At 42.5% G+C, this 25840-nt stretch overlaps 1 protein-coding gene and 1 long non-coding RNA gene across 4 annotated transcripts in view; one reads left to right on the forward strand and one right to left on the reverse strand.

Moving 5' to 3' along the window:
• Positions 1-12590: 12590 nt before the first annotated feature.
• Positions 12591-22717, reverse strand: SMUG1 (single-strand-selective monofunctional uracil-DNA glycosylase 1). Of its 2 annotated transcripts, none has more exons than XM_072134656.1 (3): positions 19419-19439; positions 18244-18527; positions 12591-13272 (listed from the first exon to the last, which is right to left on the reverse strand). In XM_072134656.1, exons 2-3 carry the CDS (start codon positions 18499-18501, stop codon positions 12745-12747), a joined length of 786 nt encoding a protein of 261 aa, XP_071990757.1. In that variant the 5' UTR covers positions 18502-18527; positions 19419-19439; the 3' UTR covers positions 12591-12744. The 2 variants fall into 2 exon arrangements, with proteins under 2 accessions (XP_071990757.1, XP_071990756.1); XM_072134655.1 differs by lacking the exon at positions 19419-19439 and adding an exon at positions 22569-22717 and having other exon boundaries at positions 12592-13272.
• Positions 22427-25840, forward strand: part of LOC140117699 (uncharacterized) — a 154183-nt gene continuing 150769 nt past the window's right edge. Inside the window, exon 1 of one of the 2 annotated variants that reach the window (XR_011853066.1) lies at positions 22427-22702. This is a non-coding gene — a long non-coding RNA (uncharacterized lncRNA). Of the gene's footprint in view, positions 22727-25840 lie in introns of both variants that reach the window. The other variant, XR_011853065.1, reaches the window with a different exon arrangement.

Consider the following 25840-nt stretch of genomic DNA (forward strand, 5'->3'; position numbering starts at 1 on the left):
TTTGGCGCTATCGAGTTATATCTTCCTATTCCCTCTTTATAATGTCCTCAAACCAACAAATTAATTTTTTTAAATCATCAATTATGAACGATGATATATTTTGTATCTATCGCTATCTGCGGAATAATATGTGCCTTGGACTTTACTTGGAATTGGTGTTATAAAAAGAAGAAAACTGCACTAGATAAAACCCTCTTGAGATTCGAAGGTTATTATAGCAACAAGGATAGGAATTGTGGTAAGTATTATTCCTATACAGTATGCGCTATCTATCATAACAGATCCAGACAGTCATTAAATCTAGAAGAGGGTCAGAAGTAATATACCACTCCATCTCCAGAGAGGTATGCAGTGTTAATAATGACCTCACTGGGCACCAGCCAGCCAGATCTGCTATAATATTATTTATGTTTGATTTAACCAAGTCAATATGAATAGTGCATATGGCTCAGCCCTCTGGCCGTTAAATACATCGGCAGCATCTTGCTTTAAGTGCCATGAGACTTGCGGGTAGGACATAGTTAATCGCCGCTGCTCTGGAGTTTGCATACTCATTAGCGGAGACAGCTTGGCTGTTAATTGTAAACATGTAACGAGCTGCGGTGCAGATTGCAGACCGGCCAGCTATTGCCAGCTCCGCGCTTCATCTGTGATCGCATTTTATTCCAGCGCCAATTTAACCCTTCCCTACCACAGGCCTGGAGGGTCCTCTCTGCAGCATGGACCGTTCTCAGTTAAACCCATTGCGGTGAGAGACGGGCGTAGATTTAATTGTTTCACCTGCTAAAGAGGCATCTGTCGAGGGATGCTCCATTAATTATACCGATTCTGGTCTTATATGCCTTTGACAAGATCCAGCGGCCAAATGAATGACATTTTAAAGTCTTGTTAATAAAAAGCCATTTTAATGGAGTCGAAGAATACGCACGTCTCGAAGCCAATGACTTTCATGACATAGAGGTATCAATAATATAGAAATCAGGGGACTATGGCTATATTGGTTTAATATTACCTAGAGGAAGGAGCCTATGCATATATATTTAATGCAAGTCACAAAGTCTAATAAATCCCCTGTTTTAAACATGAAGGAACATGATAAGATGGCTGAATTATTAAAACGCTGGACATTATTGCATGGAGGTTTTCCTGGCCGGTGGACGCTAACCGGTTAACCGCTACAGTGTGTCGGATTTTTGCTAAATATCAAAGAACAGAGCACTACAGTCTCCTCTGGCAAAGAAGTGGAATAGCTGCTGGTGACCTGAATTTCACCCCGTACCTATGAAATTCAGCGCACACTCCTTCTGTAGAGACATCGCTTCCAAACGAGTCAGAGAGGAGGTGAGATGCATGCTAAGCAAGGCTCCTGCAACCAGCTGCCAGCCGCTTCGCTCTGCGTTACTGGCACATCCCAGAATTCTCTCTTATTTTCAGATCAAGTGCTCCGAATGCAGCCTGAATTACATTTATTTGGTGGCTTTGTTTACACAGGGAGCGGCTGCATATTAAACTCCACTATCTCATCTCTCCAAACATGGATTTCAATGCCAAGTCGTGCATTTACAAACAAACATTTAATGGCATAAGCAAGGGAGGTAAATGTAACCCCCCCCCTGCAGTCAGCATTATTCACACAGGTTGGTCCTGTCTACAGACCCTCCATCATGTGCCAAGTTGTAGCTGTGACACTATTTGCAATGTTTGAACCCAACAAAATTGTTCAATGCCGCCTGAATATTTCGCTATAACGTGTGTAACCTCCTGCAGCTACAGATGAGACAGCTGTGCCATCTCCTAAAAATGTAAAGGTTTAGTGCGTCTGGTAAATCAAAAATCCTATGCAGATCAAAAATAGTGTCCTACACTAAAAGCAAAACACATGGCAAGTGGCCGGAGTCTCTAAGAACAAAAACTTTGTTGGACTGGGGTAATTTAGTACTGGTCATGCTACAGGAGCAAGACCGGTGCTATAAATGATCCAACTGTAGATATGTACAATGGGATTCCAACGGAGGGTGGTACCGGGGTGATCGGAGAGGCCATATAAATATATCTGCTCCCCAGAAAGCGTCACTATCTCAGGAATTTAGAGGGTAACTTCACAGGCTGGGTTCACCCGGGCCACTTGTCTAGTGCGATATTTTACTTATAAAATACCGCACCCGCTAAGCAAAGCGAAAGACAATGGTGAAGTCTCCAGAATTTGCATTCACCTAGTGTGGTATCACATTGCGCTTTACGAGACCACATTCTCATCAAAGCGTTATCAATCTCTGGTGTTCTTTTGCCCCATTCAGTACATTGGGGGAAAAAAATGTAACATACAAAAGCCTACATTCATTAATGTATTAGCACAATTTTTGTTGTTGTTGCATTTTACGCTAAAATAGTCCATTATCCAGTTTAGGACACACTTATTAACAGTTTAAGCCAAAATTTAGAGCCATGTCCATGAGATTTGGCAGAATTTAGACTCATTTAGCAAAATTTCATCATCATTGTATTTGGGGAGTATAAAAAAGTGAAAAAACATCTTTAGACTTAATCTTGGACTTCATGTAATGTTAGCATCACTTATAACAAAACTGACAAAAAATAAATTCCTACAATTCCTAACATTTTCTTTTTTTTCTATTTATACATTACTTTTTCATTTTCAAATTGGGAACTAGAACTGGATTTTTTTTGTCAGATTAACAGTCTATTCCTTGCTTTGTATTCTTAGTGATATTCACTATTAAGACTTTTAGGGTCATTTCTAAGGCCCAAAACACATTACAAGTATTGTTCTGTAATGCCGGTTCTTTAGATTTTAATGTGAAGCTTCAGTAAAGAAATAGAATTTTTTTCTTTACCGGATGCTGGTTTCCCTTTGTCTATTCGTCGTGCTATTAACATTCTAAATTTCCAGTAATGACTGTGAATTGAAATTGACACAAGAATGCTATTACAATGTTGCATTAAAAGGCTATGTATGTAACTGTGTAATGGAAACCTATTTACCCGACTAAAAGCATTTTCAGAGAAAAACAATTATGTTAAAATCTAGAAGTCCAAAGAACATTTTACTCCCATATGGGATGTCCTGACTGCACAAGACTAATGCATATGTATGTAAATTCTAGAATAATGTGGACATAATGAGGAATGGGAGACGAGACATCTTTTTAAAGAATATCGGTAAAGAAGTTTCTATAATCTAGAAGATATTTAGACTTTAAGATGAATTTTAAGGGTTAAACCACTTTTCATTATCACCTTTCCATCAGTTCTCTATTGTAAATGTTCCCCTGTGATGTTTTCCGAGTCTTGACCTGTAACACAAAATCATCCTAGTAAATGGTTCGTTGTGATCTCCGGCTTCCCTCCAGCTGCTCTGTCACAGATCCCTGAGGCTGTGATCAAATGAAACTAAGAAATCGATAAATGATTGCATTGTCAGGAACCGGTTCCCAGATCGGTCATGTGCCTCCGAGCATTTTATAATTTGTAATAGATCTGAGCCGCAACTTTTGTTTAAGGATGTCATCGCTCGTGTGTCCATATCGTCCTCACATATCGGGAGGCGCTTTCTATATTTCTGATAATGAACAAAGACGGACATACGCGGCGCATGTCAATGCCATGTGGATTCCAGTTCATTGGAAAGCAATTGTTCCATCTTACAAATTCCAGGCAACCCCAGATGTGGACACCGGAGACTAAGCTAAAATAAGAATCTGCAAATATTCTTTAATTATACATACTTACTCTACTAATGAAAGCCATATTGTTAACACATTACTTCTACAAAATACTATTTTCACTATGTAATAGTTTTTTTTACTATTTTTCAACATGATTATAGGGGAAGTAATTTTTGATGAGTTGCAGTTTACAGCCTTTCGAGATTTGCTTTACAGCAGCCGCAAATATCATACACACAGCAGTCCAAAAGTAGTCACTGATATCTTCCAATGCATTTTCCAGAGGTCACTGAGCGAGGAGGGAGAATGAAATTAGGGCTACCACTTATTGGGAATGGTGGTCCCCGCCTTATCTATATATGGATGGTACCTCTCATTGTAATCCTTCCTGTGACTGCTGCAAAGAGACCTACACCATAAGTAGTATTTAGCCTATTATTAGGTTTAGTGGCCAGAGAGAATTTAAGGATTTTTTTTTTTGAAACAGGGATATTTAAATTCTGAAAGAATTGGTTAAAAAATAGGTAATTTTCTACTTAGCAGAAGTAATATTTCCAATCTTATCCATACAGTGTGAAGGAATTTTCTTTACTATACCACACTGTTTGGTCCAATATATTGCAGATAGCAGTAATTTTATATAGCAGCTATCGCTAGCACTCTTTACTGTGCTCTTCTCTTCTTCACTTCCTATTTAGTCTATTCGAAGCCATTTCGGGTCATCTAATTTGCCAAGTTCCATTATTATATAGAATGTGATTTCTTTTGTAAGAATTTTCTATTGGATTGCAACATAATCTTACAAGTAAGAACAATGCTTCCTCAAATCATGTTGCAAACCCACTCTAAAAGGATTGGCAGTGTCTAAGGGGTTAAGTCAATTCCGCATGGACCCATGGTAGATTATGAAGCAGTGAATTAAGTTAGCAGGGACTGCTGATTGCCTCTGACCAGCACACTGCACCAAAGGCCATCCATCACTTCTGCTGACAGCACTCAAGAGTGGCAGAAATAGCAGTGCAGCACCCGGCAGCAGCATTACTGCTCACAAAATGCTATTAGTAACCCGTGTGCATAGACCACAGGTAAAACTTTTAGCCTTAGTCTAGCATAAAAGAACTCCACCTGGTCCCTGAAAGTCATGGAAGTGGTAAAACACAGGAAATGTGATTATTCTTATGATATAGCTTCTTTGCGCTGGGGGATGCAGAGACTCAATTCTTCTTGGTTACAGCAGCGACATTAGGAGAACAGCAAACCAAACAATCCATGTAACCTTGTCCTCCATGAGGTGCTCTGTGTACAAGAAACACAGATCAATAGGTTTTCATATGTTACATGGTCAACTATCTTTGGGGTTACATGAAAGGTCACTGTCCAATATTGAAAATGTTCCTTAATTTTCTTCCTCCCGTTGGCATTTGGTCCCTTTCTTTTATATTATATTGCCCTATCTGTGGTGTGTATAGTTGTATATCTATTCATTCGAAAAAGTTGATCCATGTTCCCCCAATCTCACTGTCCAATGTGACTTCTAATCAAACTCCTGGTTGTGGTGGAATTATTTTATTTTATACAGTTTCCTGCTTTTTCCGCAAAATACCTTCTTATACAAATTGTGAAATAATGAAGAACAAGAATAAGTGAACCTTCTCTGCATTACTGACTAAAGTCACATTTTGGAAATTGCTTAAGGAAAATCTACCATCAAAATCCATCATGATAAACCAGGCTGACTGATAGATCCAGGTGCTGTGACTGTGGTAATCTTCTTATATTTGTTATCCATAGACTCCTTACTTCTAACATCAACTTTTACAATTTTGATGATGAGCCTGAAGGATGCTGGGGGTGTTTCCAGAGCCCTACAGTACTGTAGCTTCACAGGCTGTTACAATGAGCACAGTAGGTCTCCCCCTCCTCACCTGCTGCTGCTAGATTACAATTGGAGAGGGAGGAAGAAGGGAGCAGAGAGTTGGGTGAGACATGTTTTGCTCATTGTAACAGAGGCTCTGAAAACACCCACCAGAGCCCTTCAGACTCATTAGCATATTGTTAAAAGTTGATTTTAGAAGGAAGGAGGCCATGGATGACAAATATAAGAAGATTACCACAGTCACCTTGATCTATGAGTATGTGTCCCTGGTTCATCATGATGGATTGTGATAGATTTCCTTTAATGTTTCTTACTTTTTATCCTTTTATTAAGTAAAATTTTCTGGCACTATGTATAGGTAGCCTTAGACTGATAAAACAAGTATATGATTAAAGAGCACCTGTCAGCAGAAATTGACCTAATAAACTAATTCAGGTTCCTTATCATGTTTCTTTCATGGCCCAGTATCATGGCATCTTATGGGAAATATACTTTAAAGTAGAAGTAAAAAATGTTAATTGGTTGTATAAAATCATAGAGACAGAGAGCTCAGCTCTGAAGTCAAGCTCTCAATGCCTCAGAACGTCCCCTAGGACATCCTTTACCAGACTTCATGTGAGCCGGTTACTTAAAGGGGTTGGCCACTTTACCTCATGGACAGATAGAGATCACATGACCCTGCATCTGCGGCCATTTTATGATCAGGAATGTCTGGTTGATGAGGTAAAATATAGGAGACCTGTCAGGCTCAGAGGTTGTGGATCCTCTGAACCACTGCGGACGATGACACAAGCCACTACCTGGGACTGGAGTCTAAGTGGTACCCGATTTTCACCAGAGCCCGCCGCAAAGCGGGTTGGACTTGCTGGGGTGTGGTACCACCAGGTTGTTCCACAGACGTGACTTGTCCGCAGTAGCAGCCAAGGTCGAGGTACAGAAACAGCATGCAATCTCGTAGTCGGGGAAAGGCAGAAGGTCAGGATGAGCAGCACAGGATCGGAGTCGTAGAAACAGGTCAGGGTGGCAAAGGAGCGAAGTCAGAAACGGAACTAGGGTCACAACGGGAATATTCAAGGCATCAAAACAGCTTTCTCCAAGGCTCAAGGCACAAAGATCCGTCAGGGTGTGATGGGAGAGGCAGGTTTAAATATCCTTACAGGACAATGGCCAGCGCCAATTAATGGTGTGCTGGCGCTTTAAATTTTCTGAGGATGGCGCGTGTGCCCTAGGACATGGGAATGCGCCTGCACGGAGTGAGGCCAGGACTCGGGAGCGGGGACAGGTATGTGGCGCTGGGCCTGCGGGGAGCGAGGGGTATGGGTGAGCCTGCAACCCGCGATATGGGTCGGGGGATCACCCGTGGCAAGGCTTCACTTTGCAAATTAAGAAAGTGGAGCAGAACTTTTTTTTTATAGATGTATATTGTACATCAGTATAATATACTGCCCCTCACACTTATACACACATTACATAAAAACATGAGGTAAAGTGGCCAACCCTTTTAAGTCCCTGGAAACAGGCCGTAAATTACTGAAAAAGGGGTGTTGTTCTGAGATGCTTGACTTCAGTGCTTAACTCTCCACCTCCATGACTTTATACAGCCAATTTACATCTAACTTAAAAGTTTCTCTGGATGTTGCCACCACGCTGGGCCATAAAAGATCTGAAATGTGTTTAGCTGCTTGACAACATACTTATAGTGGCTTACTAGGTGTGCTGACAGGTTCCCTTTAACATTTTTCAATTAATTCCAAATTGCTATAAAAGTAAGTATATATTTTTATTTTAATAATAGAGCACCTACTTCACAGCCCCACTATTGGCTATCACTAAGCTTTCCGAATGAAAACATACAGTATAATATATGAATATGTACTATACTGTCAGCAGGAATGAGACATCCATAGGTTTAATAGGGGTCTTCTGAAATGACTACAGCAATGCAGTTATATATTGTAATCTAGAGACAATTAGGAGCAACATGTCTCAAATTAGTAGAATCCCGACCAATTGAAGTCAGGGCACTTGCTGACACACACTTGGTTGTGTTGGAAGGCAGAATCTGATGTGACGGTAATCTTTTTCCCTTTAATTAGAAGCGAACGGTTTACATAAGCAATGAGGCTAGATGGGCTACTTTATTAGTGCAATAAAACAGTCTGCTCGTGCCCCTTGCCTCACTGCACCTTCTAGACATACATTAGGACTTGTAACAAGCCATCCGCCTCGTCTTATTGCTACCCAGGCTCTTCCCTGTGTGCACCAGGTTCTAAAACAGAAGATGCCAACAGCACAGCATATGGCAACAGCAGAGCTGCAATCACCTGCTACCGATGAGCAAGTCTCTCCCACCACACAGCGGTGGTTAGTGAAGCAGCAGAAGTGATGCAATAAAAATTTCAGGAGAAGGAGAAGACATCCCGGAAACTTTCACAAAAAGCAAAGTCATGAGATTTAGGCCCCATACACAGATATGCTATTATATAGCCTTTTAGATTATTTTGTAGAGTTTTTTATTTTTAAAATTCCTAAAATGTAAAAAACACCCATCCAGGAACTTCATATGGAACAAAAGGGTTAAATAATGGGGTATATTTAATGGTGGATATATCATACCTTGAAGGCCAAAGAAACTAGAGTTTGTTGTTATGTGTAGCCCATCTAGAGATGAGCAGAACCAATGGTCGGGTGAGGTGATCAGCCGCCTAACCCGGACATATTGCCGGCCAAATATGCCAATATGATAAATTTATCCCCATAGGATTAGGCCATGGTTATGATTGGCCAGCAGAACCCCATGGCTAGTTGCTATCTACGTCAATTTAAGGAATTGGCTGTTCCGCTGTCCAGGTCAGGTGTCCACACTCGAACGCGACCATCAGGTCCGCTCATCTCTGCTTGCCACGTTTAAAAAAAGTGAAAAGAGGAGGATCAGGGTTGGCTCCAGGTTTCAGTAGGCCCCTTGGCAACAGAGCCTCAGTTGGCCCCTTTGCAGTGAACTCACATGGTGGCATTAATAATTCAGAACGAAACAGCCCCCACATGGTCATTTTATATAAACCCTGCCTCACTCATGGATTCCTTGTGAACAGCCTTATGTGGGCCCCCCCGCCAGCAGCCCTGGGCCCCGGCCCTTGCCCAGGCATGCCCTAAGCTGGCCCTGAGCAAAATGATGTGGTTATTAAAGGGGTTGTTCACTTATAGCAAACTTTAACAGGGTAAGTATAAGATGCTTATAGGGTTACCCATGGTTAACTCAACTTAAAGGAAACCTACCACTTCCGATGGTAGGTAGGAGATGTAAACACCGGGCACCAGCTCAGGGTGAGCTGGTGCCGGAGCTTACCTTAGCGAGTATTTTAAACCGCTATATCGCGGTTTAAACACATTTTGATTTACCTCTCCGAGGTAGCTTCGGCACTGCGCGCGGCCGTGCGCGCGTGACGCCTCCGGCACTCCGTATGGAGGCGCGCGCGCGCACGGCCGCGCGCAGCGCCGAAGCTACCTCGGAGAGGTAAATCAAAATGTGTTTAAACCGCGATATAGCGGTTTAAAACACTCGCTAAGGTAAGCTCCGGCACCAGCTCACCCTGAGCTGGTGCCCGGTGTTTACATCTCCTACCTACCATCGGAAGTGGTAGGTTTCCTTTAAACTTTTAAACTTTGCCGTTGGTGAAGTGCAGGTCACTTGACCCTCGGGCGGCAGGACTCAGGACTTCTTATGATCTCCAGTGTCCTGCTGACTTCCGGCGGATGTAAGGGGCTTTGTAGTCATTACTGTATGCACATCCCCTCCATCATAACCACTTCCAGATCAGTGGTTGCAGCCGATATATCCGCATGCCCTTCCAAACACTGATATACATACAGGCAGTCCCCGGGTTACGTACAAGATAGGTTCTGAAGGTTTGTTCTTAAATTGAATTTGTATGTAAGTCGGCACTGTATATTTTATAATTGTAACTCCAGCCAAAATTTTTTTGGGCTCTGTGACAATTATGTTTTAAAAATGTTGGGTTGTCATAAGAACCAGGATTAACACTAAAGCTTCATTACAGACACCAGTGATAACTGTTATAGATGTTTATTGGAGCCTAGGACTAAAGTACAATAAATTACCAACATCCAGAGGTCCGTTTGTAACTAGGGGTCGTCTGTAAGTCTTAAGTAGGGGACTGCCTGTACTCACCCATATCAAGATATGCACTGAAATGACCACATTCTACAAAACGTTGATTACTAGGCAATCCACATAAAGCAGGTGAACATCTTTAGTCAATCAGACCTTCCGCATACCTTTAGATTGTCCATGTCACAAAAGCTGGAACACAATTTAGTTGCATGTCTCCCATCTAGTAATTTTTTTGTTGGTTGTTGTATAGTTGTACAACATGAGGTCCACACAAAAGTAATAATGTTGGAATGTATTCCTGCACTATAAAAAAGGAATATTTGCAAATGTGGTTTTGGATTGTGCCTACTGCATGTACTTGTATAAAATCAGTCATGTGGTTTTTACATGCATTTTCTATTGTGTTTTTTCCCCACCACAAACATACAAAAACACACAACATAACATGATCTAAAGTCAAAGAGTGATAAAGCAAATCTGATGTTTTTAGCCAAACAAGGCAACATCTTATTCCTGGATATTTTTTTATTCTCCAAGTAAATACATAATCTAACAAATTGCCTAATGTGATGGTAGCCTACTTAGTTCAACCAAATAAAACATAAAATTCAGGATAAAACTCATGTGTGGTAAAGTCTACCTATACAGACCCCTTTATATAGGATGATCGCCTATCACTGCACGAGCCAAGAAAGGAGCAAACACTAAGCTGTCGTCAGAGCATCTTATATGTGGATTTTAAGATCATCATTTGTAAGTAGAACGTCACCTCGTGTAAAGAGAGAGGTAATTGTAAGATTGCGGAAAAGAGTCAGATCCCTGGCTGTACATCTGCTGCTATGATCACAATAACAGGGTAATGAAATCCCCCCTCATTCCTCGGTGTGCATGAAGTAGTGGGGATCCATTAGTCTCCATGGGGCCGCTGATACCGAAATATCCTGCAACCCTATAGAAGTCCCGCAAACACCAGTCAACCCCGCTTTCCTACTGTCATGAGTTTAATGACACTGTTACATGTAAAGTAGCTATACTGTAAATACACTGATTTATGTATTTTGCAAACCCCCTAAACTGCAGCCTGTATAACAGAACAGAGGTGTGGAATCACAGATCTGATATAATGCATCGAGAAGGATACAATCTTCTACAAATTGCTGTAGGGCAGTGGTCGCTAACCTATTTTTTCACCAGAAACTATTAGCATACATTATAATTTTTATGCCCTGCTGTTTTTAGGCTCCATTCACACAGTGCGCTTCAGACCCAATCCAAAGGCTTCCCCAGTGATCACAGGTTGAGGTAACATTTGAAACACAATGTTACCTTTGCATGTGATCACAGTTGGAGTCATTGGATTGTCTCTTGAAATGCAATCAAAATGCAACGTGTGAACACGGCCTTACATTTCCCTATGCTAACAGCACCAGTACCACTCTGGTTAGTGCCAAACCCGGCACCTCCACCACACAGTGGGGCAAATTTACTTACCCGGTCCATTCGCGTTCCAGCGGCGGCTTCTCCGCTCTGGATTCGGGTCCGGCCGGGATTTAATAAGGTAGTTCTTCCGCCGTCCACCAGGTGGCGCTGCTGCGCTGAAAGTAAACTCATCGCGCCGGAATGCACCGAGCTGGACCAGGTGAAGGTAAGCGGTCCTTATGCGACACATTTTCGGTTTTTAAATGCGGCGGTTTTTCCGAATACGTCGGGTTTTCGTTCGGCCACGCCCCCCGATTTCCGTCGCGCGCATGCCAGCGCCGATGCGCCACAATCCGATCGCGTGCGCCAAAATCCCGGGGCAATTTAAGTACAAGCGGCGCAAAACGGAAATATTCGGGTAACACGTCGGGAAAACGCGAATCGGGCCCTTAATAAATGACCCCCAGTAAGTCTGTATGTTTTGCACACCGATAAAAAATGTTCTGATTGATGGTTTTGGTGGAGGTGCCCATATGTAGTGCATAGCGGAGTTGTACTGGTGCTGTGGGCAGTGGGAGGTGTTGGGGGATGTTCCAATGGTTTGGGCAGACTCCCAAGAGGCCCTCTCACAAATTCCACAATAAGCTACCTGCAGCAAGGAGTACATTTACCAGAAAGCAAATCCCTGGAGTAAGATCTCTGGAGACAATGGGGGTTATTTATTATATGCTGGCCTCTTGAAGTTCAGGGCTGTGCAGAGTTTACTTGGCGTGTAACTTGGCGAGTCTGCAGGTGCTGGGTCACGAATGTGCGGCACTGGCCCAGTCCCCGCTGCCCTCACCCCTCCATGCTCCCCTGGTGTGGAGGTGGTGAAAAGGGGGAAATAATCACAAGTGCTTGCACTAAGCAATAAGCTAGCATTTGCATTTATTTCAGGGCTTCTACTCCACTGGCGTGGCGCGAAGGCCCTGATACATACCCCACTATGAGGCAATTAAAAAATAGCTGAAAGACTTTTAAAGGCTTTGCAGCTAAAAAAAAGTTGTAATGTTAGCTCTCAATTATAATTATGGGCTGTAATCAGGTAGTAGTAGGGGAGGTCTGGAACAGAATCACAATTTGGTAACTGAGTTATGTTAAAATGTATTTAAATATATAAAAAAAAATATGATGCTCAAAGCAAGAAATGTTTAAAATTCATGGAATCACGAATAAAAACTGAGCATAATGCTATAAATTGGGAAATAAACTGTCTACATTTTGCAGCATCTAAAAGATCCATTGAATCACCTTCATAAAAGTGCAGGTGTGATTCTCGGGCATGGGGAGCTTTAGCTTTACGTGGAGTGTGAAGGTCACACGAGAAGAGGTAACGCAATGAACCCTCCATCTGTTCTTTGTTAAGTTCCAGAGTCACTCGGCAGCGCTGAGCCGCAGCAGCACCTCGGGAGTCACGTCTGCTTCAATTAGGAACAATTGAGAGAAGATTAAAATCCATTTCTATTTTACATACACCAAAGACACCACAGTACAAAAACATACAAGATATTACATACATGATTTGATCTTAGCTACATGTAAACAACTAGAATGAATGTAGTGTTTTAGGAAAGGAATAATCCCTGGTCCTGTTACGCTGTCAGTAGCGGCCATACTCCTAATTCTTGGAGCTGTGTCCTCACCACGCTGTCCCATCCTTTGTTGGCTTGCGGGTTCCTAGGAGAGGGATGCATGATATTTTTCACAGTCACCTCTATCCCCTCTCTGGACAAAGCTTTCTTTGCTCGTTGTTCCGAAAACCTACCAACCCCGATCACCATTTTGACCCCAAGTGCCTTGACAACTTGACATAAGGCTTCGTCACAAATATCGAGGAGCGATTCCCTCTGTTCCTTAGGAAGGTCCGTTGGCGTGAGATTCTTGCCGGATTGATTCATGAATATGAGCGGGCAGTGGTTGTGTACAAAGCAGTGCTTGAAGAAAGTTTCAGGTTGGCCGCAGATGGACTTGAAAAAACTCCAGAATCGGGCGCCACTCACCTCACTGTTGGGACAATCAAAGCCACGTATAGGTCTTTTCGGGTGTTCAACTTCTGGTTTACAGACTTTTCCGACAATCTGAAGCCAGTCTCGCACATGTTTAACTTCGCCAAATGGCACCTAATAAAATAAATTGTATTTAGAGGTGTCAAAAGATATTCTGTGAGGAATGTCCAACCCATATCCATCATCAATCACTTTTTCTTTCCATGCAGCTTTATGGATGGTTTTCTTTATCAACTCCACAAGTAATACACTCTAGACCATGGGTGTGAAACACAGGGCCGTTGGATCAATTCTGGCCCGCGGCCTTGTGTTACCTGGCCCGTTGTCCCTGCCTGTATTCTGCACTAGTCAGAAGAGGAGAATAGGGGCTATGGCGCCTCCATACTCACTTCAGAACCAACCTGTACAGCCGCCACACACAGGGGCAAAGAAGAAGACGGCTGCAGCAACAGGGGAGTGGTACCACAGCAAAACATACATCAGGAGAGGGGGCAGGGGGTTGCAGGAGCACCGTAACTACTAGCTGTCCTGTGAGGGGACCAAGGCTGGCTTCCATGTGGGGGCACCAAGCTCTGTGCAACGCTGTGTAATCTGTGTGCACTATATAAATAACTATATCTAATTAAATATAATTAATTATTATTACCATGACTACTGGCTGCAGTGTGGGGGCACCCTGACTACCAGCTTCCGAGTGGGTGCATCGTGACTACTGCCTACAGTCTGGGGGCACCATGACTACTGACTACCGTGTGGGGGCACCCTGACTACTAACTACCGTGTGGGGGCTACCTGACTACTTGTTACAGTGTGGGGGCACCCTCACTACTGGTTACAGTGAGCGGGAACCCTCACTACTGGTTACAGTGTGGGGGCACCCTGACTACTGGTTACAGTGTGGGGGCACCCTGACTACTGGTTACAGTGTGGGGGCACTGTGACTACACTAACTACCGTGTGGGGGCACCCTGACTACTGGTTACAGTGTGGGGGCACCCTGACTACTGGTTACAGTGCGGGGGCACTGTGACTACACTAACTACTGTGTGGGGGCACCCTGACTACTGGTTACAGTGTGGGGGCACCATGACTACTGACTACCGTGTGGGGGCACTGTGACTACACTAACTACCGTGTGGGGGCACCCTGATTACTGGTTACAGTGTGGGGGCACCTTGACTACCAGCTACCATTTGGGACACTGTGACTACTAGCTACTAAGTGGGGGCACCGCGACTACTGGCTACTGTGTAGGTGCACCATAAATACTGGCTACTGTGTGGGGGGCACTACGACTATTCGCTACTGTTTGGGACACTGTGACTGCTAGCCACTGGGTGGGGGCACTGTGACTGCTAGCTACTGGGTGGGGGCACTGTGACTGCTAGCTACTGTGTGGGGGGCACCATGACTACTGGCTACCGTATGGTGGGGAACAGGGCTACTGGTTATCTTTTGGGACACTGTGACTACTGTCTACTGTGTGGAAACAGTGTTACTATTGTATGGGCACTTCCTAGCCATGCCGGTGTCTCTGGTCATTTTACAATCTTCCAGCTTAGTGGGTGCTTAGAAATTTCTCATTGTAATGGCAGCACTGTATAATGGCAGCACTGTATAATGTAGATGCATTTATACAAAAATAAAATGACATTCCGCCCTTTCTGGGGCAACAACGAGGCTGATGTGGCCCCAGGTAAAGTGAGTGTAAACACCCCTATTCTAGACTTACATCAAACCCAACCAGTACCCTGTTCTGTACTGATAAGAGGGAAAAAAAATTCCCATCCATTTTTGGACGTCTTTTTAACCTATGTTTGGAGACATACGTTTTGGAGGCATTATGTTTTCAAGGCTTAAAGGGACACTGCTGTCAGATTTTACTGCAGTAAACTACCAATATCCTTTATAGAATTCCTTATGTAAAATCTTGCCACTTACGAAAAAAAAATCACCTCCAAAATCACATGAAATAAGTGGAGAAGAGTCACTTTTTGCCAGAGATAAGTCACTTTTGAAAGCTGGAGGGGGAATATCAATCTAGATGCCCCTATCTTGGGATCCTTAGTACCTAGAACCATGCGGCCCATTCTCCAGCCTGTCAGCTGCTGGAGAACATGCATCCTCTGACTCTGAACCCGGAAAATGGTTTACACAATTTTACAGCTTAATAAAAAAAATATTTGAATAATGATTACAAAGCTTATTGTTTCACATTTTTAATTATTTGTCTGTTAATTCTTTAAATAAAAGTGTTATCAATAAAATCATTCTATTGATTAAAAGCCTCATATGTCGTTAAAAAGTGTTAGGACATATAAAGCGGTATAAAAGATATCATCGTTTGAAGAGGTGCAGAGCACAACTGCAAAAATTCAGGTACCAATGAACCTCAGTCACGAAGGGGTTAAAGAAACTCATCTTTTAGATCCACAAAACCCGAGATCAAGGCAGCTAAAGAAATATCTTTGGTTCTGTAACTCATGAAACTGATGTTAATCTGAGTGATAAGATTGATTGAATTGGACATCAAAATCATGTTTTATGTACTACAGAGACCAAGATAGGGGCATCTGAATTGATGTTTCTCTTTCAGCCTCCAAAATATCAACCAAAATATGACTCTTCTCTGCTAATTTTTACATGACTTTGGAGAAGATTTTTATAATAGGTAATAGTTAGAGATTTCACATTAAATTGGGAATTCTATATAGGACATTTCATACCAGACCTGAGGGGCTAGTAGTTTAATAGGGTCAAATCTGGTGACAGGTTCCCATTAACCCTTTTATGACCAATGGTTTTTTATGCCTGAATGTCCAGGTCTGCCATGCGCCTCTTTAAATGCCAATAATCCTGGAAAAGATTTACATATCGTAACAATTTTTATTTTGTTTCATGACATGTGAGACTTTAACTTGATAGAATACTTTTATTAATTACATATTACATGTGAAAAATAAGCTTTTTGTTATTTTTCCAATTTTTTTTTTTTAAGTACCGGTAGTAACTTTTAACAAAATATGTACAGCATTTTTCCATCCTCCTTTCTCCAGGTTCAGCTACAGATGCAGAGGGTGCATGTACTTCTGCAAAGTGAAGGTGAAAGTCTCCTGCAACTTCTTCTCCATTCTGCCTTCAGCTGGAGGGGGCACACTTCAAACGCCTATACAGGCGGTCCCCTAATTAAGAACACCTGACTTACATACGACCCCTAGTTACAAACGGACCTCTGGATTTTAGTCATTTCCTTACTTTAGTTCTAGGCTACAATACACTAGTATAACAGTTATGAAAGGTGTCTGTAATTAAGATTTATTAAAAATTTATAAATTTTGACTGGGGTTACAATAATAAAGTATACAGTTCCGACTTACATACAAACTCAACTTAAGAACAAACCTACAGAACCCATCTTGTATGTAACCTGGGGACTGCCTGTATCTCCTGAATCCTGGCACATAGAAACACAATTATGGTGTCATTTTAAATAGGAGAGTCTCCAGAACCGAGAATATTCACTCTTAAAGTTACAATCGGAAATAGAAAGCTGTACATAAAAATCGAAATTTTATGGTACAACTTTAAGGGTGGATATCTTTGGTTCTGTGAAGCATCCATACACAATCCATATGCCATATTAAAGAGAAGATTCTCATGTGTTTGTGTTTCTAGGTGCCAGGGTTCAGGATATATAGCAGCTTGAAGTTGGACACTGTCATGACGTCTATAAAGGTCCTTTCTGAAAAGGGCATGTGCAAATAGGACGTATATAGCCGCATGCCAGTGGTGAAGGGATTTAAAGTTTTTGACCTATACAATAGGTGGCACAAAACAAGCAGCTTTTTTCACCTCAATGAAAGAGAAGTTGAAAATCCTAATTTTCCAAAGATAGTTGCCTTTCTTATAAGACCCCATATAATCTCAATCATGAGAAATAGAGTTGTCAATTACCAGAAATGACTTTAGTTTTAAATGCAATTTGAATACTGAATACAGGCGGTCCCCTACTTAAGGACACCCGACTTACAGACAACCCATAGTTACAGACAGACCCCTCTGACCTCTGGTGAAGTTCTCTGAATGCTTTACTATAGTCCTAGATTGCAATGATCAGCTGTAAGGTGTCTGTAATGAAGCTTTATTGATCATCGTTGGGACCATTACAGCAAAAAATGTTTAAACTCCAATTGTCACTGGGGCCAAACATTTTTTTTTCTGGATATACAATTATAAAATATACAGTTTCGACTTACATACAAATTCAACTTAAGAACAAACCTCCAGACCCTATCTTGTACGTAACCCGGGGACTGCCTGTACCTTAATGTGTGTTAAATTAGACATATGTAAGAGGTACGATCTGATGGTATGCGTTCCACTTTATCCAGTACTAAATATATGGTCAAACCTAAAAAAAATCATTAAAAACTTTTTTGTTCTTAGGTTTATGGCATGAAAAATAAGACACACATATCCTAAAATAATATATGGAATCAGGGTAATTGTATGAATCCACTTGTTCCTATTTGGGCTAACAATTTCCATAAAGTCGTAGCCACATAATTCTTTCCCTGCGCTGAGGTATGACGCAGTTTGGCATGATCTCAAAATTATCACACCGCTTAATAAAGGAATGGGGCAGAGAGGTGTAACCAATTATCGCAGCCAGCAAGACTGTCTGACCTTTTCATATAGTGTCATTCCTCCCACTCCCAGTCAGTCTCTCCATCTGCCATTATCAGATTTCTTGCTCTCTTTTTTTTTTTGGGAGCATCAGTCTGCGTGTCACTCCTGGTATTTATAGAGCTGTGGATAGGAGCGAGTGGGACGACGTTGGCAGACCTGGTATATGGCAGGTATAGTCATCATGAAGTAAACCTTGACAGATTTATGACCAGGAAGAAATGGATGAACAAGTGTCTGTATCAGCGATAAGTTAATGTGGTGCAAAATGCTGAAGACGCCTCTAATTGAGCAATTTTATGCAGGTTAATATGGCACCAACGCAATTAAAGGTAAAAAAAAAAAAAAGAATTAATTCATCCCCCTTGGCACAAATTAATTGTTTTGTGAAGATCTTACCCCTGTCTGAGCCATGCCGAATGGTCCAGGGTTCATTCCTAAGAAAAGCACTTCCTTTCTCGACTGACAGTAAGTCCGGACGTACTTCTCATGGGGATCCCAGGCGTACAGCAGAGGGTTATACACATACTTTACCGGGTCCTGAAAGCGCAGGTTTCCAAGCCTCAAGTTCAGCTCTAATTCTGCTTGTAGGAAGCCATTAGCAGGATTCTCCATATATTGGTCAGTACATGCATTAGACTGGGGCGGAGCGGCCATCCTTCCTTCTTCTCCAGAGCTGCTGCCTTTAATAATAATAATAATAATAATAATAATAATTCCTTTATATATGATATGTATAGAATTGGGGCAGTGTATGGCCAAGTAATAAATAACCCACATCTGAGAACAACATAAATGGCAAGACACAGAAAGGCAGATGTATATGGGTGAAAAAAAATATCAAATTTTATTAGAGAATATGTGAATCTTAAAAACAATTAAAAACCCTGTAAGAAAGGGTAGCAAAGCAGACATACTCCCCAGCATGGCAGAATTCATTATATAGTACTGAAAGCACAAGTATAAAAATAGTGCAAATGTATACAAATACGGTAACTACTGAGTGGAATAAGATATGTGACAAACAAGGACATTCAAATAAATAATAGCAGCCTTATGAAGATAAGGCAATCACAATCATGCCCAATAGAGGCCTCCCTGCTCTCCCCAGCTCTTCACTCTCTGTACGGTAATACTATTTATTCATTGAGTATATTGTTTACACTATTGGGCATGATTGTGATTGCCTTATCTTCATAAGGCTGCTATTATTTATTTGAATGTCCTTGTTTGTCACATATCTTATTCCACTCAGTAGTTACCGTATTTGTATACATTTGCACTATTTTTATACTTGTGCTTTCAGTACTATATAATGAATTCTGCCATGCTGGGGAGTATGTCTGCTTTGCTACCCTTTCTTACAGGGTTTTTAATTGTTTTTAAGATTCACATATTCTCTAATAAAATTTGATATTTTTTTTCACCCATATACATCTGCCTTTCTGTGTCTTGCCATTCCTTTATATATAGCGCATACAGATTATACAGCGCTGCACAAAGCTTGCCAGATCAGTCCCTCTTTTTTTTTTTGACTAGAGTAGCTTATAAAATAACAAACTACTTATACTCACCTCCTCCAGGATGACAGTGGTTGGGACAGCAGCACAGGCCTCCATAAACAAACAGAGGCCGAAAGTGATGGGTGTCGCCGCTGGAGAAAGCGAGCAGTGGAGGTGGTGAGTATACATAGTTAATTGTTTTTTTAAGCCCCTCCAGTCATATATCAAAATTATTTTTCTCCCTGAAAATGACCATAGTTTAAATAAATTGCAATAAATATGGCCATAAATAGATCCACAAGGATTGCCAACCAGTCTTTCCAGACTTCCATTTTTAAAGGAAATCTAATATCAAAATCAATCATGAGAAACCAGGGACAATTAGGCCCCTAGTTCAGCTGAGCCGTTCCTGGGCGTAGTATACAGCCGGGTACAGGAGGGAAGTGATGCGTGCTCCTCGCCCCTCCCTTCTCCATAGGAAGTCAGGTGTCTGCCCCGTAGATCTGTCCAAAGATAGGACATGTCCTATCATCTAAGCACACGGTATGGTGGGTAACACGGCTATTCTAATGAATGACCGTATTGGCCATTAAAGTGAATGTGGCTGTGTGCTACAGGTATTAAAATGTTATTAGTGTCCCAAATCATAGATCCAGGCGCTGTAACTGTGGTAATCTTCTTTTATTTGTTATCCATGGCCTCCTTCCTTTTAAAATCAACTTTTACAATTATGTTAATAAGCCAGAAGGGCCCTGGGGGCGTCAGTACAACCCCTGTGTTGCAGCTTTAAAGGCTGTTACACTGTGCAGAAGCACGTCTTTCCACTCACTACCTGCTGTAATCTTGTAGCGGCAGCACACAGTGGAAGGGGAGGAGTGCTGACAGAGCAGGGGGGGGGGGGGCACCTCAGGGCTCTGTCTCCACGGGAATAACAAAGCCCCCTGCTACACTTCCAGCACATTCTCTCCTCTTTCCTTCTTTAGCTATGTCATTTCAGGGTCCAGCAAAATGTGAAGATGTGAAGCAGGTGTCCTGGGGTGTTTTTCCAAAGCACTTCAGCCTCATTTACATATTTATTTGGATAATAGGTGGCATGTGTGGGCATAGTCCCATGCAGCAGTTAGTTCGGGTAGGTAAACAGTGGTAACAGATTATGATAATAATATATAGCGCACACAGATTACGCAGCGCTGCACAGAACTTGCCAAATCAGTCCCTGTCCCCAATGGGGCTCACAATCTAATCAACTTACCAGTATGTCTTGAAGTGTGGGAGGAAACCGGAGGACCCGGAGAACATACAAACTCTTTGTAGATGTTGACCTGGATGGAACTTTAACCCAAGACCCCAGCGCTGCAAGGCTGTAGCCACTGCGCCACCATACTGCCCCTTCCCTTTAGATAACTATGCAGAATTAAAATGTAGGTTACAGTACATATAAAATTTGAGGATCAAACCGGACGCTTTATTCTAGACTGTGGATGTCACAGGACACTGACCTTCTATAATGCGATCTCTTAAGAAATACATTTAGCACTGATATGTGTTAGACTAGTATGGTTCCTCACTGTGGTTGTACAACTGTTGGGGGTCCCATCAGTCAGATCTTACCCCTATCCAGCGAAAAACAAATACTTGCCTGCTTTGTACAATCATGTTTCGTCATGAAGTTCCCTTTAAGGCCTCATGGACACGACTGTAATGGGGGCTGTGTTCTGGCTGCAAAATTGGTGGCCAGATCACGGCCCCCATAGATGTCTATGGCACCAAGTCACGGTGAAGTAAGGTGAGCACCCTGTGACTCCCTGCAGCGTGACCTGTGACGTGTCCTACATTTTTCCGCCATGCAGAGGCAGACGCACAGGTTCCTATGGGGTCCTGGTCATGTGTATGAAACCATACTGATGGATTAGAAAGTTCTGGACTGTAAAAGGTCCCATCCAAATCCAAGTCAGGTGGAATTATCAAAATAACACAGTTACATGGTTTTAGTTTTTGGTATACTTTATATATCCCCGTTATTGTTTGGGTCAGTCACAGTGATAACACATGTCTATGCTTTTGTTTAAAGAACTTAAAGAATATCAAAATCCATCATAATAAACCGCTTTCCATTTTTTTTCTTTCTTACAAATCCTTCATGATAAACCAGGGACACTTACTCATAGATCCAAGCACCGTGACTGTGGTATCTTCTTATATGTGTTATCCATGGATTCCTTCTAACATCAACTTTTAAAATTATACTAATGAGCCTGAAGGGCTCTGGTGGGTGTTTTCAGAGCCCCTCTGTGATGTCTTTTCACTGACTGTTACAATGAGCAGAGGTCTCCCCCTGCTGCTTCTAGATTACACAGGCAGAGAGCAGGGATAGGTGTGACATGTTCTGCTCACTGTAGCAGCCAGTGAATCTGCAGCATAGAGGGGCTCTGAACACACCTCCTAGAGCCTCTCAGGCTCATTAAAATAATTAGCAAACTTTATTTTATTAGGAAGGAGGCCAAGGGTAACACATATAAGAAGATTACCACAGTCACAGTGCCTGGGTCTATGAGTAATGTACCTGGTTTATCAGGATGGATTTTGATGACAGATTTCCCTTAAAAAAAAAAAATTCTGTCTCCACGATTTCCGATGCCCAATACTATTTTTCATACTTGGGTGGTACAGCGCTGTGTAAGGGGTCGTTTTTTGTAGGACGAGCTGATTTTTATTCATTGATACTAATTTAGGAACTTTTTTATAACAATTTTTATGGGTGGTGAAATGGTTTTCTGATTTTTTTTTCCTGTTATGACACCATGTATGGTAGTTATGTTTATATTTTGGTACACAGGGGATACCGGATGTGTTTAGGTAGGTGGGGGCGAATTTAATTTATATCAATTTTTTGTGAGTCCCATGCAGCGCTCAGGAGCTCAGGCTGCAGTACCGCCGCACGGCCACTACAAGTAGAAGGGGCGCGGCCTCTCCAGTCACGTGACAAGGACCACTCCGCCCCTTTCCTCTATGCGCTTCCTGTTAACCCAATCCCCTCCGGTGTAACCCTCCTCCCACAATGCATCACGGCCAAACACTAGAAAGCAAACAGCTGCCATTAATGAAGTCGTGTCGCGTAATAACCCCGCAGCAGTACACGGACTGTTCACACACACACTACAGAACCGCACACTGCGCGCTCACTACAGAAAATATACCGCTGGCGACTCACAGGGTATTTACCTCAGGTAGACGCTGGATCCTAGAAGGCTACAGGACCTTAGATGATGTCACGGGCACGTGACCAGTCACATGAAGGGGAGGAGTCGAGTTTTGGGCGGGTGTTGTTACGGAAGGAGGCGGCGGCTGAGGAGGAAGTGAGGAGAATAGTGGTGTCACAGGTGCAGGGAGGAGCAGCAGAGCTGTGTGTGTCCTGTACATTGGTTGCGTGTGCATGCAGCAGGACTGTAACAGTCACTGCATGTAGCAGAGCTGTGTGTGTCCTGTACACTGGCTGCGTCACTGCATGTAGCAGAGCTGTGTGTGTCCTGTACACTGGCTGCGTCACTGCATGTAGCAGAGCTGTGTGTGTCCTGTACACTGGCTGCGTCACTGCATGTAGCAGGGTCCTGTGTGTGTCCTGTACACTGGCTGCGTCACTGCATGTAGCAGAGCTGTATGTGTCCTGTACACTGGCTGCGTCACTGCATGTAGCAGGGTCCTGTGTGTGTCCTGTACACTGGCTGTGTCACTGCATGTAGCAGAGCTGTGTGTGTCCTGTACACTGGCTGCGTCACTGCATGTAGCAGAGCTGTGTGTGTCCTGTACACTGGCTGCGTCACTGCATATAGCAGAGCTGTGTGTGTCCTGTACACTGGCTGCGTCACTGCATGTAGCAGGGTCCTGTGTGTGCTGTACACTGGCTGCGTCACTGCATGTAGCAGAGTCCTGTGTGTGCTGTACACTGGCTGCGTCACTGCATGTAGCAGAGTCCTGTGTGTGTATGGTATGTTACATGCAGCAGGGACGTGTTATGCCTGCATGGAGCAGTATTGTGTGCGCTTATACTGTGTGACATCTACCATGATCATTGTATATAAGGCTGGAAAAAGACAAGTCCAACCTATAAGAATTAAACTAAAGTTTTTCAGATACCTCAGATCCAAGCACAGTAACTGTGGTAATCTTATTATTTGTTATCCATGGCCTCCTTCCTTCTACAATCAACTATTAAAATTATGCCAATCAGGGCTCTGGAGATGTTACCAGAGTACCTCCATGGTGCAGCTTCACAGGGTGTTATAATATTAATAATTTGTTTATTTATATAGCGCCTACAGATTACGCAGCGCTGCACAGACCTTGCCAAATCAATCCCTGTCCCCATGGGGCTCACAATCTAATCAACCTACCAGTATGTTTTGGACTGTGGGAGGAAACAGGAGGACCCGGAGGAAACCCACGCAAACACGGAGAGAACATACAAACTCTGCAGATGTTGACCTGGATGGGCCTTGAACCCAGGACCCTAGTGCTGCAAGGCAGAAGTGCTAACCACTGACCCACTGTGCTGTTACACTGTGCAGGTGCACAGTATCAGGTGGGAGAGAAAGATGTATTCCTACAGAGTGTAACAACTTGTGAAGCTACAGCACGGAAGCCTCTGTTAACCCCTTAACGCTCTGCGCCGTAGCTCTACGGCGCAGAGGTATAGGAAATGTATGAAGAGGGCTCACGGGCTGAGACCTCTTCATACAGAGGTGGGGGTTGTTGCATATTGCAGCAAACCCCCACCGCTAATAACCGCGGTCGGTGCTTGCACCGATCGCGGCTATTAACCCTTTCATTGTCGCCGGCAAAGTCGCCGGCGGCATTTAAAAGACGGTTGCCATGGTAGCCTTGGGTCTTCGTTTGACCCGAGGCTTAATGGCTTCTGCAGATTCGTTACAATTAGCCAGTGGCTCATTATAATGAATCATGTGCAAAAGTGCCATATATTGCAATACAGAAGTATTGCAGTATATGGTAGCAGCGATCTGACCATCTAGGGTTAATGTACCCTAGATGGTCTAAGAATTTGTGAAAAAAAAAGTTTAAAAAATAAAAAAAATTAATAAAATATATGAAAAAGTTATTAGCTTCAGAAAATGGCAAAAAATTTTTTTTCTTTTTTGTACACATTCGTTTAATTTTTGAAAATGTATTAAAACACAATAAAACCTAGATAAATTTGGTATCACCGCGATCGCACCGAACCAAAGAATAAAGTAGGCGTGTTATTTGGAGCGAAGAGTGAAAGTCTTAAAAACTGAGCCCACGAGAACGTGACGTTTTTTTTTTCAATTTTTCCACATTACAGTACACGGCATGTTAAAATAAATAACATTACAGGAAAGTAAAATTTGTTACGCACAAAATAAGCCCTCACACAGGTCTGTACACGTAAAAATGAAAAAGTTATGGATTTTTGAAGGTGGAGATCGAGAAATGAGTGAAAAAACCCTGCGTCCTTAAGGGGTTAACACCCCCCAGAGCCCTTCAGGTTCATTAGCTTAATTGTAAAAGGTGATACTAGAAGGAAGGAGGTAATGGATATCAAATCTAAAAAGATTACCACAGTTCCTGGATCTATGAGTGAGTGTTCATTTTTAAACACACTGAAAAGGCATACGTTTGTGTGCTTATGGCTGATTTGAATCGGTTTTTATTTATTTCTGTATTAACATTTTCACAGCCACTAACAGTTCTAGAAATGAAGAAAAATGCATTTAAACCAGCCAAGTGCATGGTAAACATGCAAAATCCTATGCGTTTTCAGTGCATTTAAAAATGGACCAAGAGTGCACCTCAGGAGGGTGGTTTCACATTGGCGTTTTTTTCACATCAGTGAATATTTACTGAACCCATTTTGGCTTATGGACCCATACAGATTGGTTTTCTCTTCCCGGCTTCAGTGATTTTTCACTGATTCTGTACTGAACCATTCTTACCAATGGGCTTTTACACACTACAGTTTTTTTCCACTGATCCAATGTTAACACAAACAGAACAGGTTCCAAATTAACCACTGATCAGTGTGAAAAAGCCCATTGGATAGAATGGGTCAGTAAGACATCAGTGACAAATCACTGAAGCCAGGAAAAGAATCAATCTGTATGTGTCCATAAGCCCAAATGGGTTCAGTGAAAAAAAAGGCCAATGTGAAACCTCCGCCCTGAGGGTGCAGTCACATGCAGTAGAATTCTGTAGCAGAGCAGTGTGGGCGCAGTACAATAAAATTATGAATCCAACAAGAGAGTTGGTTACCAGAGACAAGGAGGGGGGGTAGGGTGAAAGGTCAGTCTAATGGTACAGGCTTTCGTGTCTCGGGACCTCAGAAAAAGGGTTAAATACTATTTATACTGCGTATTTGGTCCTCAGACACGAAAATCATTGACAAACGAAAACAATAAAAATAACCCATAGAACAAGGAAAATCCAATGCTATGTAGTCACATCGGTTATATTGTCCCATC

The sequence above is a fragment of the Engystomops pustulosus genome, chromosome 2 (assembly GCF_040894005.1).
Source record: "Engystomops pustulosus chromosome 2, aEngPut4.maternal, whole genome shotgun sequence".
Lineage (NCBI taxonomy): Eukaryota > Metazoa > Chordata > Amphibia > Anura > Leptodactylidae > Engystomops > Engystomops pustulosus.

Excerpts from the sequence above, each read along its gene's own strand:
- SMUG1 (XM_072134656.1), bottom strand. The coding sequence starts at position 18,501 with ATGGCCGCTCCGCCCCAGTCTAATGCATGTACTGACCAATATATGGAG. Across the intron at positions 13,273-18,243 it reads TCGGCATGGCTCAGACAGGG|GTGCCATTTGGCGAAGTTAA; the intron begins GTAAGATCTTCA and ends TTATTTTATTAG.